General features: G+C 38.6%; 1 protein-coding gene across 12 annotated transcripts in view; it reads left to right on the plus strand.

Annotated features, from left to right (window-relative positions):
* FHOD3 (formin homology 2 domain containing 3) overlaps nucleotides 1–17,934 on the plus strand; it is a 396,018-nt gene that overhangs the window by 181,865 nt on the left and 196,219 nt on the right. For all 12 annotated transcript variants that reach the window (XM_040548937.1, XM_040548935.1, XM_040548932.1 and 9 more), the window contains one exon: nucleotides 14,385–14,490. In XM_040548937.1, coding sequence (XP_040404871.1) covers nucleotides 14,385–14,490 — 106 coding nt within the window. The remainder of the gene's footprint in view (nucleotides 1–14,384; nucleotides 14,491–17,934) is intronic.

Raw genomic sequence — 17,934 nt, forward strand, 5'->3', positions numbered from 1 at the left:
CAGAATTCTAAGGCTGCAGAATTGCAGTTTTCCAAAATACGCAATTTATTTTTTAAAAATTTCAAGGTAAAGCATTCAGAATTTAGCAAATGCCAGGATGAAGATTTTTCTGAGTACAGGAATAGCTGATAAAGGGTGGTTCATTTCACAGAGAACTTTGTAGTTGAAATCATTTGTTTTTCTGGGTCAGAACAAAGCTTTTGAATTTTGAAACTTTTGGAAAGGAAAGGAATTCCAGTTCCCAAACAGGTCTGATCATCTTGTAGTCAACTGATTGGGAAAAACATTGTCTCTTCAAGGCATTCCTAGGGAAAGGCTGTTTAAGAATTGTGATAATGCAAATTGGTTTTGCCTGTGAGACTGCCAAGTAGGTGGACTGTTTGCTTAGAGGAAGTCAGGCAGCTTTTCAAGAGTCTTCTTTGGCTGCTTTTCTTTTGGTTCATCTTTGGAGAAATACGTAAATTGATAGAAATACAAATATTTCTTACATTAATCTGAGCATTCAGACACACTTAACTGTGAGTGCTAAGCCTCTTTCTTCCCATCCATGCATCATCTCTCACACCTCCCATCAAAAGGTTTCCCAGTTTGGATGTTTTCTCTTCCATGTAGGTTCTTTGAAGTTTAGTATGTATTTCTGAGTACCTAGCGTGCAGTGCTCTCAGTGGACCCACCAGTAAGATATGTCTTCCAGCTTGTCAGCTGTTTTCATGGAGATGTTGTAAATATTTATCCATCTAGTAAATTTAGTTGCAGTGGGTTGAAGAGTAATAAGAGGAAACTGAAAAAAGAGGCACATAAACACTGTGTCTGTGAATGAACTGTGGTTCTGCGGGAGACGGGGATAGTAGAACTGTGGTGGTGCATTTGAAGACTTTATCATAATCTAATCATAAAAGTTGCATAGGTAACTGATGTTATACTCATGTTTCCTGGCTTTTAATTTAATTCCTGGCAAGTCAGCATTACTCTCTCAACATTTTAGTTATTACAAATAGATGATCAGACTTTCTGTTTGAGATGCATTGCCTGCCTAGTATTAAAGAATTCAGTTCAAATCTAGATCATTGGAAATGCACCAGGAGTGAATTTAGTTTTCAGGTTGTCTGTCTTACAGTTTCAAAACATAACTCTCCTTGAATAATTTGACCTCCCTGCTTCCTAATGTGTGTGATACAGAAAGGAAGTTGGGAATTATCTGTTAGCACATTAAGTAGCTACTTCTAGTAGAGCTGTGGCCATTCATCGAATGAAGGCACACTTTGAAGATCTTTGTATACTCTCAGACTACAGGTTCTCGTTAGTGAAGAAAGGAGGAGAAATCTTCCTCAAGCTGCAGAGTATTCATCCCGTATGCTCAAGTATTTGAGGTGGTGTACTTAGTGCTGGAAAATGAAATGCTGCATGATGTAAGCTTCATTTTACCTGTCAGCTTTGCTGTCATTAATAGTTAGCAGCACTGCTAAAGGCACCATTCAAGCATGATTTTGGTTTATCTCAGAATGAACCATGAGAGAGAATAAGATAACTTTTGTATGTTTTAAAAAAATAAGCTATTTTTTAGTGAAGAAAATTACAAGTTAACAAAAAATTACAGACCAAACATTATTGTCCAAGTGGTCATACCCAATTTCTCTTTTCATCTATGACATTAAATGAAATTACCATTAGAAATCTATTTTTTCAAAATAAGCATCTGTTTGATTTTGTATCTCATTGTATTTAGTGTATTAAATTTTTCAGCATTATGTTGTTGCAGAAATAAAATGTTGACTTCAAAACTAGTCTTTATTTTAACAACTTTCAGAAAGTTATGGAGACTTCATTATGTCTTTAAGTGCCAAGACTGTTCGTAACACCATGTTTTTATAATAATTTCATTAGAGCTGAGTTAATTTGGCACAGTTCTGTGTCAGTATCATTTTTTAATTTAAAGAGCTTCAAGGTAGTGTGCAGCCGCTTATTTGCATTAAGTGGGAACCAGACCAAGTTTTACATCAAATACAAATTCCAAATAGTCAGAGCTCTTGGTTTTTCACGCAAGGCTTCAGCGAAGCTTAGCAATGTTTGGCAAAAGTAGTGTCTTTGTTTCAGATTTTAAATGAAAGATTCATTTGGCAAGTACGAACATGGAATTTGTTTGGTTTCTTATGGTGGGCTGTTTCTGGCAAAATGATAAAGGATATAAGAAGCATTTTGCTTTAACAGCAATGTCATTTGATTGTTGTAATTCACTCTGAAGGGTTAATATAGTCATTGCCATGATCTCTTGCTGGACTGTACTACAGTATTATTCTTTGGATTTACCAGTACTCTTTTCAACAAAAAAAAAGCTGATGGAGCAAGGAAAGTAATATTTGTACTGTGGAAGCACTTGACCTTAAAATAACTGTGTATGTGTATATACACATGTGCATATACCCATACAGATATAATTGACAATCTGTTGGACTGCAGTTTAACTCTCTCTTAATGTCTTTTCTGAAAGATTTCTGTGGTGTCTTAAGTATTGGTTCTTGAGGTCATTAGAGACTTGTGAATTTTTGTGCAAAGTGCTAAAAAGGCTCAGGGGAGACCTTATTGCTCTCTACAGCTACCTGAAAGGAAGGCGTGGGCAGCTGCGGGTCAGCCTCTTCTCACAGGTAACTAGCGATAGGACAAGAGGGAATGGCCTCAAGTTGTGCCGGGGGAGATTCAGGTTGGAAATGAGGAGACATTTCTTCTCAGAAAGAGCAGTCAGGCATTGGAAAGTGTTGCCCAGGGAGGTGGTGGAGTCACCATCCCTGGGGGTGTTTAAGGAAAGGTTGGATGTGGTGCTTAGGGACATGGTTTAGTGGCTGACATTGGTGGTAGGGTGATGATTGGACCAGATGATCGTGGTGGTCTTTTCCAACCTTAGTGATTCTGTCAAAAGACCCAAAGGCATACAGGAACAGAATACAGTGAAACATGGCACTTAAAAAATCAGAATCTGCAAACATTGTGTTACCTGATAGTGATATTTTAAAAGTGATAAAAATACAACTGCTTAAAACATTTAATTCAATCTTTATCAATCTTAAAAACAGAAAAATTGGGTTTGAGCACTATAATAGGTGTAAACAGTGCTATGCCATTTACTTGATACTAAAAAGGTTTATTTTACAAGACCTCTGATATGAGTAGACTTCATGTAAAGTAAGCATGTCTTAGAAACTATAAAAAAAAAAAAGTGCCTTGCAGTTGCAAAGCATAGCTTCAATTTATGCTGATTGCATAATTTCACAATATGAATAAGGTGGATAAGAATATGATGTAAAAAGAGCTACAAAGCATATTTCAACCACGTGAAAATCTGTAATCTTGTAAATCTGCATGGCTTCCTAACATTCTGGAAAGTATCTTTAATCAATCAATGCATTAGCTTTTCTGGAAAGCAGACCTTAAATGATATTTTGAAGTATTAAGGAAGAAAGTCAGTTTTCTTTTTGGACGAATTTCCCAGTAAGTGTCATCTGACAAATGTGGGAGACCTCCCACTGTCTTCCTTGAGGAGCCTAGATTCCCCTTTTGTGCTGCGATCAGAATATCAGACAATGCTGTTGCAAAATTCTTTTACAGAATTTTCTTCTATTGTTTAAAACAAAAAATCATTAATCATTGAACAGCTGAGCTTTGTATAAAATGTTACAATGAACAGCTGTAGGGGCCCTGGAAACATTAACTAGAAGGTGTTTGGATAGACATAATCTTATCAGTGAATGAAATCAAATGTCACACACTTCAGCTGCTAAGGGGTCATCAATCATCCTTAGCTGAGCAGAAGGAGTATTCTGTGTTTGCCTCCTTGATCTCAAGGAAGGAGGCTGTTCCTTCCACTCCTGCGAGCATGACTGATGACTCCTCAGGGTCTGAAGTGGCATGGCACTTGATTTAGGGGCTTCTGTCATCGCTTGTAAAGCAGACTGCCACCTGCCCCCTTTTGGAGGGTCTCTTAAGTCATGAAAAAGAGAGAAATCTCTGCCTATATACTTTAACTTCCTCAGGTAAGTAACATAATGCAAGAATATTGTTTAATCTGCTGCTTAGCTGCAATCAAAGAATATTCCTGACAGGGTCTGCTCAAGGTGGCTTTTCTAGCAGTTTTTAGTCCAGTTACTAACTGGGGGTGAAGGAAGCACAGTATATTGATGTATATTCTGTCCAGGTGCAAAGGATGGAATTCTATTCCTATCAAGTCAATGACAGAAAATTTTACAGTGATGAAACTTCAGCTTTTCTGGCTAATAAATATGTAGGTTAATCTGATACTGAGGTGTGACTTTTTTTTTCTTGCTTCTTGTAGTCACACGGAGGGAAAATAAAACGTTATCTGGGGAAAAAGATCCCAGTTACCTGTACCTTCATTAATTGCAATAACAAAATTATTTCCTGATGGTCCAACTTAATTAGTAGTGGAGTTCCTCTTCCAACATTCTTTCTTTGAACCTCTCTGAAGAATTTAGTACAGCTCAGTTCCCTCTCCTGAAAGAACAGGGAACTCTTCTTTCTTCATCAGTGTAGTGCTACCTGAACAAGTAGTCCAGGTAGATCTGGATGGTGACTCTGGGGTCTTCCTCAGGTAACCATGGTATCATGCATCTTCAATGTTAGTGCAGTGAAAGCCCTATAAGCGAGCATTAGTGTCACAGTAAGATGGCTTTCTGCCTGCAGCTCCCTCAATTGATAAAAGGAATGAGCAGGTTATGTGAAAGTACTGAAGGTAATGACCAAAGTCACTGAAGAAGCAAAACGCTGCATTCAGAGTAAAGGGGAGGAACTTTATAGGAGATGATGATGGTAAAGATCAGGTAGTATCATAATAATTTGATTTTCGGTAACTGAGTAAGACAGACTTAAAGTAAGAACATAAATGTATTGTGGGGAGAACTTTGTCATACAGACTAAGCACGCTTCCCTCCTTAAATTTTAAATAGTCTTTTATCAATTTGAGACATGAGTGATTCTTTAGCAGATGTAATCAAGAACACCAAAGATAATTTGGCCTTCAGTTTTTTTTGCTTCCTTCTATGGATAAGTGCCAATATATGTATTTTACAGATTGATTAAATCTCAGAAAATTCTGAACATTGCAAACTATATTTCTCCCAGCTCTAAGAATTTCTTTTGTGTGCCCTAAAGGGGGGGAAAAGAAGAGAAACCCACTGTCTTAATGGACCAGTTCTTCATCCACATACAAATGAAACATACCTCACCGAGGAAGAAAAAGTAATGAGTGGAAATAAACAACGTATTAGACCTTGACAAAGCAATATGAATATGAGCTGAAAGTTTTCAGGTTTTAAGTTCATCCTTTTTTCTTGGATGTCCAATAAGGAAGAGCAACTATTCTAAGAAGTTGCTTTGATTTCGCTAGATAGATTCTTCTAAAAAAAAAAATGCTAAAGTTTAAAACTTTTAAATCGTTTCATGAATGCATGAAGTATTTGTTGTCTACCTGCTACTATACTTTTTATTTCTGTTTTTGTTGGCTGGAACATACTGACCGAAATTTACCTTAACTGTGTCTAATAAACACTGATTTGACTCTAAGGAATCTTAACAAATCTAATAAAGCAATGTTTTATTCTTATCTATAACTTATTTCCTCAAGACTTCTTTCATATTCTACTGGACAGCTACTGGAGTAGCTATGTGGCTGATGCTGGATGTCTTAGGTATCTGAGTATCTGTCATTTCTCAGGTGTTGTTCCTTGAGAAGTCTTTGCATTCTTTGAGACACTCATACAAGTGTATAGTTTCCAGACAGATGAACAAAACCTGAAGATATTTCAGATTAGAATCCTTCCCAATATCCTCAAGCTTGAAGTAATTCTGCATGTACTAGAACTGCGTGTTTGGTATTTGAATATTGCTTTAATTTTCATGTGCTTTAATTTGAAAAGTAATGCTAACTACTAAATTGAAACTTCTAATTTGCCCCTGTGTATTCTTCCAACTCTTCAGAAGAAACTGTCATACAATTTAAAATTGTCCCTTTATAAAGCAGATGTGAGATAACATGTAACTTCTCTAATAGGAAATGCTGGCAAATGCGTATTTGTCTTGTTTGTATTTTTAATGCAATACAAAATGTGAACTTTTCTGGTTTTGCAGATCAACAGAATATTCATTTTCTGTATTGATGATGTTTCAGAAGAGAGGCTCCTGGGGATTAATGGCTGTAAATAAAACATTACTTTTATTTATCAGCTTATTTATGCCAAGGTAGAAATCCATAATCAGCAATAGTTTGGACTGTATTTGAAGTAGTTTAATTAGAAGATCAATTTAATCTTGGAAAGAAAGAAATGGCACAGTGTTATCACAGCTGTACGTGTGATGAGTTGGCAAGGTGGAAAGGCTGGAGCAGGGAACTGAATAGGAGGTGTGGAGTCAGTGCAGAAGGGTGTAGAGAAAAGCTTGAAGGGTGGGGGGTGAAAGCTGTGGCACAGTCAGTGAGGGCTGTAAAGCGGCTGTAGTGCATTTGCAATCAACAGAGATAGCAAGCAGAAGGAGCTTTGGTTAAGGGACAAACTGGCTGCTTCTGCCACTGCCTTGGTTACCTCCACCAACTGATTGCAATTTTGGGACGTGGCAGTCTGGGGCACTCTTGTTCTTGAGGGACTCTCCTCCTAGTTGTGCTGGGGGAAGTTGTGGGGCAAAGGACAACAGGTGAACTTGCATCCTCAGCTTGGAATAGTTTCTGAGAAGAGCTGCCAAGCAGCAGAGAGTAAAGATACTTTGAGATGGACTGTTTGTGACACCAGAAGACTCTCCTCCTCGCTGCCGCTGGGAGATGTGCTTGGTTCATGTTCCAAAAGCAGTGCCCTGCCTCAGAGCAGGTGTTTAATGGCTAAGATTTACCTGCTTAACCACTGACTCATCCACATAGAGAAATGTTTCATAGATGATTAAGTAACTTAGTTTTAAACAGCAACACAATCTTGAGGGACTCATAGCACTTGCACTGATGTGTGTGTGTGTATATATATATATATATATATATATATGTATGCATATGTGCATGTGTTTGGGATGATTTCTTTCCAGATTTGTTTGCAGTAGGTTACTTAGCTCTTAAAATGGACTGAAATAAACAGTGACAATTGAATTAGATGCTATCAGGCACTTCTGGATTGGCAGTGTAATATTTTAATTATATCAATAATTCTGGAGTCCAAAGAACAAAACTATAGTTTAAAGTGTGGGAAAATAACTATAAATTATATCTTGGCGGTCCATGCTCCTTCAATCACTTCCTGACTGTTTACTCAGTTTTCAAGCCAAAATGAGCTTTTCTGACTGCAAGCATTGCAAGCCAATCTTGATCTATAAAATGCAACCTGTTGCTTAGCCAATAAAAAAGCTGGACTCCAGAAACGGCCTGGGATTTCTGTTTCTAATAGAGCACAGCATAACACTTTTATTACTACATCATTGTAGTCTTGTCGATGGGAGCAATTATTTTGCTGGTAACTAGCAGATGCGGTGTGCACTGAAGGCAGGTAGCAATAGTTAAAAATATTCTCGTGGAGGCTTTATTGGGGGATATTTCTAATGTAGGCTCAGGGGTCATGTTGCTAGCTAGGCAGCTGAAAGGGCCGGGAGGAACTGGCTGCTCATTATCCATTGCTACTGGGGCAGAGCACCATATAAACATTTTAAATTATATGGGGAGCCTGTGGATGTGAAGCCCTCAGGTAAGGGAAGTGCCTTCTGGTCACAGCCAGGTGCTCCCGCATTGCTGGTACTGACAGGGGCTGTCAGGTTAGGGACCAGCTATGGGTGGTTTTGCATGCATTAGGGTTTGCCAGAACCAGGGGAATGCTCAGGAGAGAAAAAAAATTAGGAGATTTCTATTCTCTGTGCAATATTAGGAATGTGAAGGGTAGACTAAGGACCATCACTAATACTATCGTTAACAATAAGAAACACAGATTTTATTATTCTGCCTTTACTTGCTTGCTAACACAGGAGGCTTTTTGAGCGTATTGGGCAATAGTGCTGCATCTTTCTTGTGGTAGAGCACCAGATGTATTGTCATTTGAGATTTATATGAGCAAATACTTTCAGTCGTGCATGCTTTGCTCTTTGACATGCCTCCTTCCTCCCTCGCCTCACCAGTCAGCTGCTGTCCCTCTGCTGCTAGTTTACATCCCCCAATGAATTAAGGCTAATCCCTAACCCTTAATCCTCCTAAAATCTGCTCAACTTTGTGATCCTATTTTGACTTTAAAGGAGATTCAAGGTTTTTCTTGTTTTTCTTTTTTTTTGAAGTGTGGCTGTCATTTACATTAGGGGGTGCGGGGTAGTTTCAGTGAGTGGGCTGGCATTTTAGTGATTCATGTATTTTTCCCATTTTTATTTTTTTCCACATTGAGCAGAATTGTTCAGGGTTTCTGTTTCACTTCTGCCCCCTTGCTATGCAGCATATGTCCCTGGGAGCAGAATCTGAAGAAAAGGGGTTTCCAAGGAGACATCACATTGCTCCTACACATTAATGTAGAGTGAGGACAGCACACTTTCCCGGCACACTATGTGATTGAACACAGCTATGAATGAAGATTTCCCTAGCTTCCCTGTCAAAAAGTAGGCGTTTTTACCTCTGGAGCCAGTCAACATCTGAAGGGGTTGTGCCCTTCTTGGAGGTCGGGCTCTGTGTCAGTGCACTGCCAGCATCCTGCTCCACAAAGTTTCAGAGTGCAGGGGAGGCTGTTCTTTCTCTTTGAACCAGGTAGAGTTTAGATTTCTCCTTATGCTAAACCCAGGACGATTTGGCAATATTCATCTTTTGCCTGTGTGAATTACCACGATGTTAAAAATGTGAATGCAGTATAACTTTGCAAAGTTGTCTTTTTTGGCAACTTTACTTTTAAAGGCAAAATCGGAGCTGGCCTAAGGAACCAAGGAGTAAATCTTTCTTAAAGGGATCTTGTGGAGTGACAGAACAGCAAGGGAAGCTGCTCTGCAGAAGGCGAAATGTGTGAACCCTGGGTTCATGCTTGGTGTGAGAGCAGGACCCTTCTGTAAGATAATAGTCAAAACTTTTTTCTTTTCCTATTTGTGCTTAGCAAGAAGATTCTTATGCATGTGGCTAGTACCTTGGCTGCCTCTGCTCTTGTCACTTCTACACTAACTTATTGCAACTTTTGCATTTTGGAAAGTTTGGTCGGTACAGAATGTGATTGCTGGCTCACTAAAGAGCATGTCGTGCAGAGAGCACAGGCTGGGGAGTCCCACAGCTCCGTATTTAAATAAGTGAACTTTATAAAATTTGCAATGTCTAATTTTGTAACAGAAACAGGAGAGAATCATACAGCATGCAATTAAATATGGGAATGCTCAGGCAACCAAAAACAATGGGATAGTTCGTGAAAGGAAGGAAGAAAACATAAAAATGACGTCCCCTTTGGAAATTTCATAGACAAGCATCTTGTTACGATTCCTTGGAAAGACAGCGCATTGCACAGCTGTTAGCCATGTAAAAGGGAAATATGCATGTGCATATCCAAGTGTGATTATTCAGTTACTAATCCAGTTTCCCCAAATACTTGGAATAGAGCTTTCACCAGTGGTTGTTAGCTAAACAAAAAAAAAGTTTCACTTGAGGAACTGTGTTCCAAAACCTTGATTCTTATTAGAAATTGAAGCAACTTTCTTGTGGCAGGGGAAAAAAAAATCACACTTTGGGTAAAACTTTTCAAACATATGGCTCACAGAAATAGCAGGCTTCAGGAAGATTTATCTGTAACAGTACATAAACAAGTTATCTTCGCGCATGTAAGCTGCACGTCAGATAAGATGCATTCTTGCAAAGCGGTGTTCCTTGAAAAAAATATCAAGTCTCCATCTCTGGATAAGACCCCACAAAACTGCATTAAAGATGTATCCAGTGGTGCAGAGGCAGGAGAACGAGGAGGACTGAAGGAAATCTTGGCTGCTCTTTGCATTAGTGGCATCTGAGAGTGCTGGAGACTGCTTATCCACAGGGTTTAGGGGGTCTTCTTGATAGCTAGACTGGTGGGCAGGTAAAAAAAAGTATGACTTGTGCATTTTGTCAGTCATTGGCATGATAAGCAAGCTTTAAACCTACCAGTTTGAATATATTTAATATTTTTTCACTGTTTGTTGGTCTAAAACAGAGTTCAATTACAAAGTGACATACAAGATCTTGTGTTTTTTTTTCCTTCCGAGATACCTAAACAAAGGGAAAAACATGATCCATTCCAAATCTGTGAATGAAAGTGTAAAATACCCAGTCCTGTGAGGAGGCCACCAGAGTCTTTTCATAAAGACTTTTAAGTAGCTCATCTTTGTGTCACTGCTCAATCTTTATGGCTGCAGGAGCTTAGTAGGAAGCCTAGAGAGCTTTAACTGTGTTTTGCTGCTTTTCTCATCAGCCCTCTAATGCCTCCTGATTAAGGGCTCATAAATCTTCACAATATTAGTGGAGGAATCCATTTCCATAGCAAATGACACCCTTTCCCTGCCTCCTTTTAAACGTTATCACACGCATGCAGCAGCTACTTGTCCATATCGTTGTCACACGCTGCATGTTCTGTACAATGAATGCTCTCTTCCTGGAAACCCGAGCCTCTTACCCCTGCTAGAGAGTAGCCTTTCCTCTTGAGGTCACCTAACTTGGCAAGTCAGTGAGTTAATGGGTCCGAAAAGATTATCCTAGCACAAAATTGATGTAAACATTCTCCTTTCCATTTAGAATATATGGGCCTGGATTCCTTTCATCTTTCTGTGCACATTCCAGATGTTTGCTTCTTTCCTCTCATCGTATATACATGATGGGATAGATAATGTACTGAGTTCAAATTTATGTCTAGAGCGTGATGTGTTTGTGCTCTGCTTCATTACACCTTCTTTTTCCCTTTTATTTGGGGAAGAAGAAGTACCTTAAAAGCCTTTTTTAATTCAGGTTTGATTTGTTTATTCAGTGCTTTCCAAAAGCAGTCTGGTTAAAGTCCCTCATCCCCTTCATTTCCTCTGCAGTTCTCCTGCAATATATCTCGTTTCAGTCAAGGATGACTCTATGCTGCAGCAGTTTACTCCTTTGGCTGTTTTGAAAAAGTTCCAGAAGGCACAGCTCACCATTTTCTTTTTGAATGTCCTTGTTTTGTTTTTTAAATAATAAAAAAAAAATCAAAAAAAGTCATCAACATAAAGCAGATCTTCAGCATGGGGTATCTTGTGAATTAGATGCTGTTTTTTCCCCAGGTGATATTCTAACATGCATTCACTGTTAAAGATTATGGGGAACATCTTAAAGTTGTAAAGGGTTTCAATGGAACATCTTAAAGTTGTAAAGGGTTTCAATTTTTCTTTCACTGAATGTCAGCAGCCCTTAATTGCTGTGTGCTGTTAAAACTTTACTTTCATTCTTAGTTTTTGTCTGAAGTTCTCTGCAGCTGGACTACTTTTAACTTCTCTGTGTGTAGAGATAACTTATTTAGTATCTTCTGATCATGTATTTATTTACTTATTTTTCAGAAATGGAAATGTTAGATCTACTAACAAATACCAGAACCTGCAGACCATGGTTATTCCTCCTCCTCCTTCCCACTTAGCCAGTTTTGTATATTTGATTGTGGGTCATTCCTAGAGGAGGTTGTTTATTTTTAAACTTTGACTCAAGGGTATGCCACACACTTCTCTGACCTTGATGCAACATCAAGATGTCTACTAAAATATCAATAAAATATATGTGAAGAACTAGGATGTTCTGGGGCTCCAACAACTGTAATCATTGCAATTATTTCATTTCATTCAAAAAAAAAAAAAGCATTTATTTGTCATCAGGGTTATGAGAAACTGTTTTGAGGGATGGATTTTCCTCGCAATGTGTTACCACTTTCTGTTAGTTTTCCTTCACTCTGTGTACATCTGCCCTTTCCGTCTCTTGCCCTTGTTCCCACCACTGCCCACCCTCTTTGTAGGGGAAATCTGGCAACTTTTCCTCCTTAGTTTAGTAGTGGGGAGTTTTTAAGCACTGACCTTGGCCTACAGTGTAACTTACTTTCCAAGCACTGTGAATGCCATGCAAAGTCCTTGTTGAATTTCCACGGAGTTCAGAGTTAGCGTGTCTCAACCCTGAATGTACTTGAGTTTAAGCTTAGCCAACAAATTCCAGGGAAATCTTCCTCTCCTTTGTGTTTCATGAGAAATAAGTTTGAAAAGTCTAGTACAACAAGAGGTGACTCTGGTTTTTGAGTAAAAACAGCGTATAGAAAGGGATTTTGGGGAAGGAGCAGTTGCCTGGCTCTGAGGGGTGGGAAGTCCTCTGGGCTCTCCTGGGTATGGCTGTGCCTCCGCAGTCATTTTATTTTATTTTTTTACATTGTTTTTGAATTTTGTCATCACTTGTTGGACAAACTAATTTGCAAACTAATTTGGGATGAATTGCTTTAGCATGAAATCTTCTTTCTGATGGCGTTTGGTTAGGGCCCTGCTGCTTGGAGGAGACAGCCGCAGGTCTGAGTGTCCCAACTGACCCTGCCTCTTCCTGGGCCCTCTCCCATGCATTGGGACGCGTTGCTTGGGTTGGCACTGTGGCCGTGGGTTTGGTGGCCCTGCTTTTCAGCCCTGTGCCTGCCGAAAGTCCTCTGCTGTGGAGAGGTCCTTTACTGCTTAGAGCAAACACCTCGTCTGGCTCCTCACCCCTGTGAAGCCAAAGAGAAGGCCCCACTGTTGCTGTGGGGTGGATGTTTGCATGCACCTGTAAAACACCATTAGGTAAAACAGAGGAATTCAGAATATAATTAGCGTCTTCTATGTTAATAAGCAGGTCCTCTGCATATGCTTTCTCTGCTATCGCCGTAGTCCCACTGTGTTTTGAGTTTGGCAAATGGATAGATGGAAGAAACTTGTCTTCATAAAATTCTGTGCTTGCACATATAATGCCTGATCCGACATGGGAGTTTGTAAACGTAAACGTCATGGCTCTTCAGAAAATGTTATCAAGGCATTTATCTATACAAAGAAAAATATAATGCCCTCAAATAATAGAAGCCCTAAATAAAATTTAGGGCTCAGTTGTGGATTTAATCTTACTGATTTGGGGGGGGGGGGGGGGGGGGGAGGGATTTATTATATAGGTTTGCAAAGATGTGGAGAATGATTGTATGCTTCCTTTTTATGTACTTTTTAAAGAATAAATAACCTTTATCATGGTAAACTTCATGTCTATATACATTAACATACTGTATATATTTAAATTGTTTTAACAAATTTCACCATTAAATAGATTTTTCTCAAGAATTCTAAATTTCTGATGACTTGTTAGGTCACCTTACAAATATCCCTATATCAGCTCTAGGGAAGGAAGAAAATTCGTACAGAATAAATTGTTGGGCTAGAATTTTCAGTGAATGAATTCATTAAGGGACTTGATTATTTTAGTTCACTTAGCAGCTTTGAAAGTGTGTGCAGTGAATTCAGAAATCACTCAAAACGAAACTATCTGATATCTGGATCTTATGAAAAATAGTGAAAATAATTATATTAAAAATAATCCAAAGAGGGACTCAGCAACAGCGATGATTTTCTCCACAGAGTGGTTCTGTTTCATCAATATTTTAAATTGTTTTCATTACTAATTTGTGTAGCTAATTCATGAAGTGCTGTTTAATCAAGTCTTTAACAGCCTCCTGTTTGTCTGCATGAGCCTCTGTAAGATGAGAAGACAAGCTTTAGATACGGTGCTCTATATTTCCTTGGCATCTTTTTCAGCATGTAGCTTCCAGTGAGGCTCTCCTAGTATGTGATATGGTGTCATTCTGCTGCACTAAGGAGTATTTGCTTTTATATTGTTTTCCATCATAATGTGAGAATCCATGAGCATTCTCTTGTTTAACAGTATAATTTCTCATTGTAAATATAACAAGTATCACAAAGTGAAAAATGTAATATGTTGTAATAAAAAACAATTTTAAAAGTTTTGTTTTATGCACTTCAAATACTGAAACTGTAGTTTTGCTATGGCATAGTGGTGGATTTCTCTAACTGATACAGACACTCTAAGGCTTTCAGAATGTCTGTTTATAAAATATGAAGAGATTTTAATATCAGGTAGCATGTCTGCAAGCATTTAATGAAAAATCCAAAGTTGAATGTTTTACTGATATTAATCTTCTTTAGTTGACCTAAATGTAAAAGCTTGGTTTTTATCACTTTATATCATGTGTTTAATTCTGATTTCAATATGTCTTGTATATAACATCTTCCATATAAACTCGCTTAAATCGTCTGAGAACAAAGTCAGTGTTGCAGGCATACATTTGACTTGGTTGTGATATATCCTATCTGTTTGTCTTCCAGAATTCTAACATAGCTTTTCCTTTCTTCTGTGGCAGGATGACAAGGACTTGGTTCATGAGTTTGTTGTTGCTGAAGGCCTGACTTGCTTAATCAAAGTGGGAGCAGAGGCAGACCAGAACTATCAGAACTACATCCTGAGAGGTAAGACAAATGTGTCTGAAAGGTGTTTTATTGCTGTGAGGCTCTCACAGGTCTGTTACAACTTGCAGCATGTTTGAAACATGTTTTTTTGGTTCAGAGTCTTGCATATGTAGGAAAATTAGGCTGGGATTAATGCTCACTGCTGATTAGGATGAATTGGAAAAATAAAATGCCGATGTTCTCTCTATTGTCCAGCTTCTCATTTAGATTATATTGAAAAACCCTAATTCTAAGAAAGAAAAGGCATTCTAGAGCTTGAACTGGATAATTGTAAATGTCAAAGGTCACAGAACAACATAACTTCTTGGAATTGGATTAGTAGCTTGTCACATGATAGGGAATAAACAGCGGGACAGTCATATCTTAAGGTAAGTTGGCTGGAAGCAGTTTCAGCTATCTGATATTTTGGAGCTAAATAGGTAATCAGAGGATTGTGTTCTGTTCTTTGCACTTAAGACAACTGGCAAAGGTAGAATTTGGGGAATGGCATGGAAAGAGTCTTACTGAATTAGAAAGCTGACTTAACGTATAGTGTTCCTGCATGCATATCATGTGTGACTGCATGCAGTTTTTATTTAGCAAGGAAACCCAGGCTGCAAATCAGGAAGAGTTCCTTTAGTGTTTTAAAAGGTTATGACTGAGGGCAGAGCAGTCATAACAGGGGATCTGTACTTCTGGGTGATCTCATAGTCAATAGAGAGCGCTAATGGATGCATAACTGTGGTGGATTGCTCATTTGAATTTTCTTAGACTGATGTACATAGCTGTCCCTGAAAATGTCAGTTTGATATATTTAGCTGACAACACTCGATCTGCAAATTGAGGAGCAAAATACAAAAATAGAAAAAGATTTTTCTAAGAACCAGAAGTGCTAAGTTACTGAAAGCAAGAATTCAAATAGTAAGTGTGGTTTTGTGCGAAGAACTTGAAGGTTAGACTGTACAAATATCAGCTTTTCGGATTGGATAAGAAACCAAATCAGTACCACGGAAATTATGTTCTATGTAAGTAGTCATGCAGTGATGTAAATGTAATTGAATAGTAGCTTGTGTATAGTCAGAAATAAAAGACTGTTAACCACAATGAAAGTAGACAAGAACACGGAAACATATGAGAGGAAAAAAGGCTTTCTTTACAACTGAAAAAACAAAAAAACAACAAAACCTTTCTGGGAGAAAATCCGCTATCGACACTCTCCAAAAATTCAGTCTGGAAGCAAAATAAAGGTGCTGTATTGGACAGTCTGGCCTTTAGTCTAGGGGGTTACTGTTTCATCAGCTGAGCATTGATCTAGTGGCTGGGTGATGTCTTTGCGCTTCAGCAGGCTTTTGCAGCCAGATACTGGAAACTCAAAGCAAGGAAACCTGATAAGTGTTTACACTACCTGAGCACCCAAGTGGCCTTGCAGTCCAAACACTGGATTGCCCTGCAGCTCTTCTTTTCCAGTATCAGATAAGATCCAGGGCACTGAGCCTCCTCCTTGACAGAATGACCCACTAATACCAGAGTCGGTCACATCAGAACTAAGATCCTTATTTTAAGAAGATGCTTTCAGGGATTGGTACTGTCTTTCAAATACCCAAATCAGGTCTCTTGTTCCCCCCATTTTGCTGGTTCTTGACACTGAAGCTTTTTTCTGGGTAGTGTATCCTATCGTCTGCTACAATAATAGGATTTTTCTATGTGATGTGGGTTTTATTTCAGAAATTAAAATTGTCACAATTGTCTTTCAGAAAGTTCAAAGCTTGTTACAACTCCAAGATTTTGTCAGCTGGTTTTCAGTTCCAGGAGCTAGCGTGTGCTCTCTGAATAGGTCTGCATGTGCAATGAGATAAAGATAGGTTTGGAAGTAGTGTAGCTAGCCAATCTTATCCAAATACATTGAGGAGTGCTGAAAAGAAACATTAAATACATCAGAAAAACACTCTTACATGATGTATTATTTTTGGAATGCCATAGACAATGGCTGTTTTTTTGTTATTGAGATTTAAATTAAAAAAAAGTCTGTCTAGATTTTTTTCCCTTACTGCTGTGGTGTCCTGGTCTTGTGGTTCCTCTTGGAGTGGAATATATCCTCATTGTTTTCAATGGGCTTAACGTGAATCATAAAGGGATAGGATTTCTTTTTAGTCCCATATCCTGTCTGCATTTCTCCAGCACCTCTCATTTAATTCACTGTTTTCCTCCTGTGTTACTAACACAGCTTATAGGGCTGACAATAAATAGCAGCCTTAGCTATCGCATTGCTTCTGTCGGCAGGGCTTACCCCTGCACTGTTGTCCTTGGTTTTGACTGAGTGGTTTCTGAGTGTTTCCTATTTGCCTGCATTCTTCAAGAAATAACTTTGTACCTAGAAATGGAAATAGATTAGATATACAGGTATTTGTAGTTGTTGTAGGTGTTCAATACCTTATGCATTCCCAGGTACTAGCCGTTTCTTGAACTTGCTTTCCTTTTTTTCTAAAAGTCTGTGTTGTTTCACTCTAATGCTTCCTGCTTGTGCATTTCTGCTTAGCGGTTTTGACTTGGCTCAAGGCTGGCTGAGCTGCCAAAAAAATGACTAAATATGAGTCACAAAAGTTTTAGTTACTTTAACGGGTGAATGGAAGATAAGTGTGTCTTTTACATGCAATGCTGAGAAATCAGGACAATTGTTTGTCGAGTGCTGAAGAGCGACCGTTTATTTCTGCTAGGTTCTGTGAAATAGGATTGTTTGACAGCACCTTTCCAAAAATGTTTCCTTTTGTCAGTCTGTAGTCTATGGACGTGAAACAACAGTAGTCAGGTCTTCTCTCTTTAACTATTCTGTTAAAATACCAGTCTAGGACACAGATTTTCTTCCTCCTTAGTTACTAGTTCTTCAAGCTAAATTTTCCTCTTTGATCTTCCTTTTAATTGTCATGGAGATGCAGAGTAACTGTGTTTTGTGGGATATTTTTTTCCCCCACAGAAACAGGCTTTCTTACTTCTTTTTCTCTCTCTCCCCACTTTTGAGGGAAAGTATCCATAAGAGCAATGAACTCCAAGCAGAAAGAGGCCCTGGCCTCACTGCAGCCCATGGTTTCAGAAACTAAGGGTGAGGAAAAAATGGTACCATCAGTGCGTGTGTGTGCTAGTGTGTGCTTGAATGAACCTCTGCCGCTGGATGCAGAAGCTGTATGCTTATACTGGGAATAAGAATTTGGGTTTAAAGTCTGGATGAGAGATGGTTTTTGTTTGGTGGTTTTTGTTTGTCTTCCTTTTTTGAAGGAAAAAAGGAAAACAAGTGTTTGGAAGGAGCCTGGGAGTTAAGATTTGAGGCAAAGTTTGTGCTTTAAGTCACCTCCTCCCCCCAGAAAAACAAAACCATTATTATAATCTGAAAGAGAAAGATACGATGTGTCATCTACTGGAATAATCTATACTCAATTCAATAATCTGGTCAGAAGACTGGATTGTAGTGGA

The sequence above is a fragment of the Cygnus olor genome, chromosome 2 (genome assembly GCF_009769625.2).
Source record: "Cygnus olor isolate bCygOlo1 chromosome 2, bCygOlo1.pri.v2, whole genome shotgun sequence".
Classification (NCBI taxonomy): Eukaryota; Metazoa; Chordata; class Aves; order Anseriformes; family Anatidae; genus Cygnus; species Cygnus olor.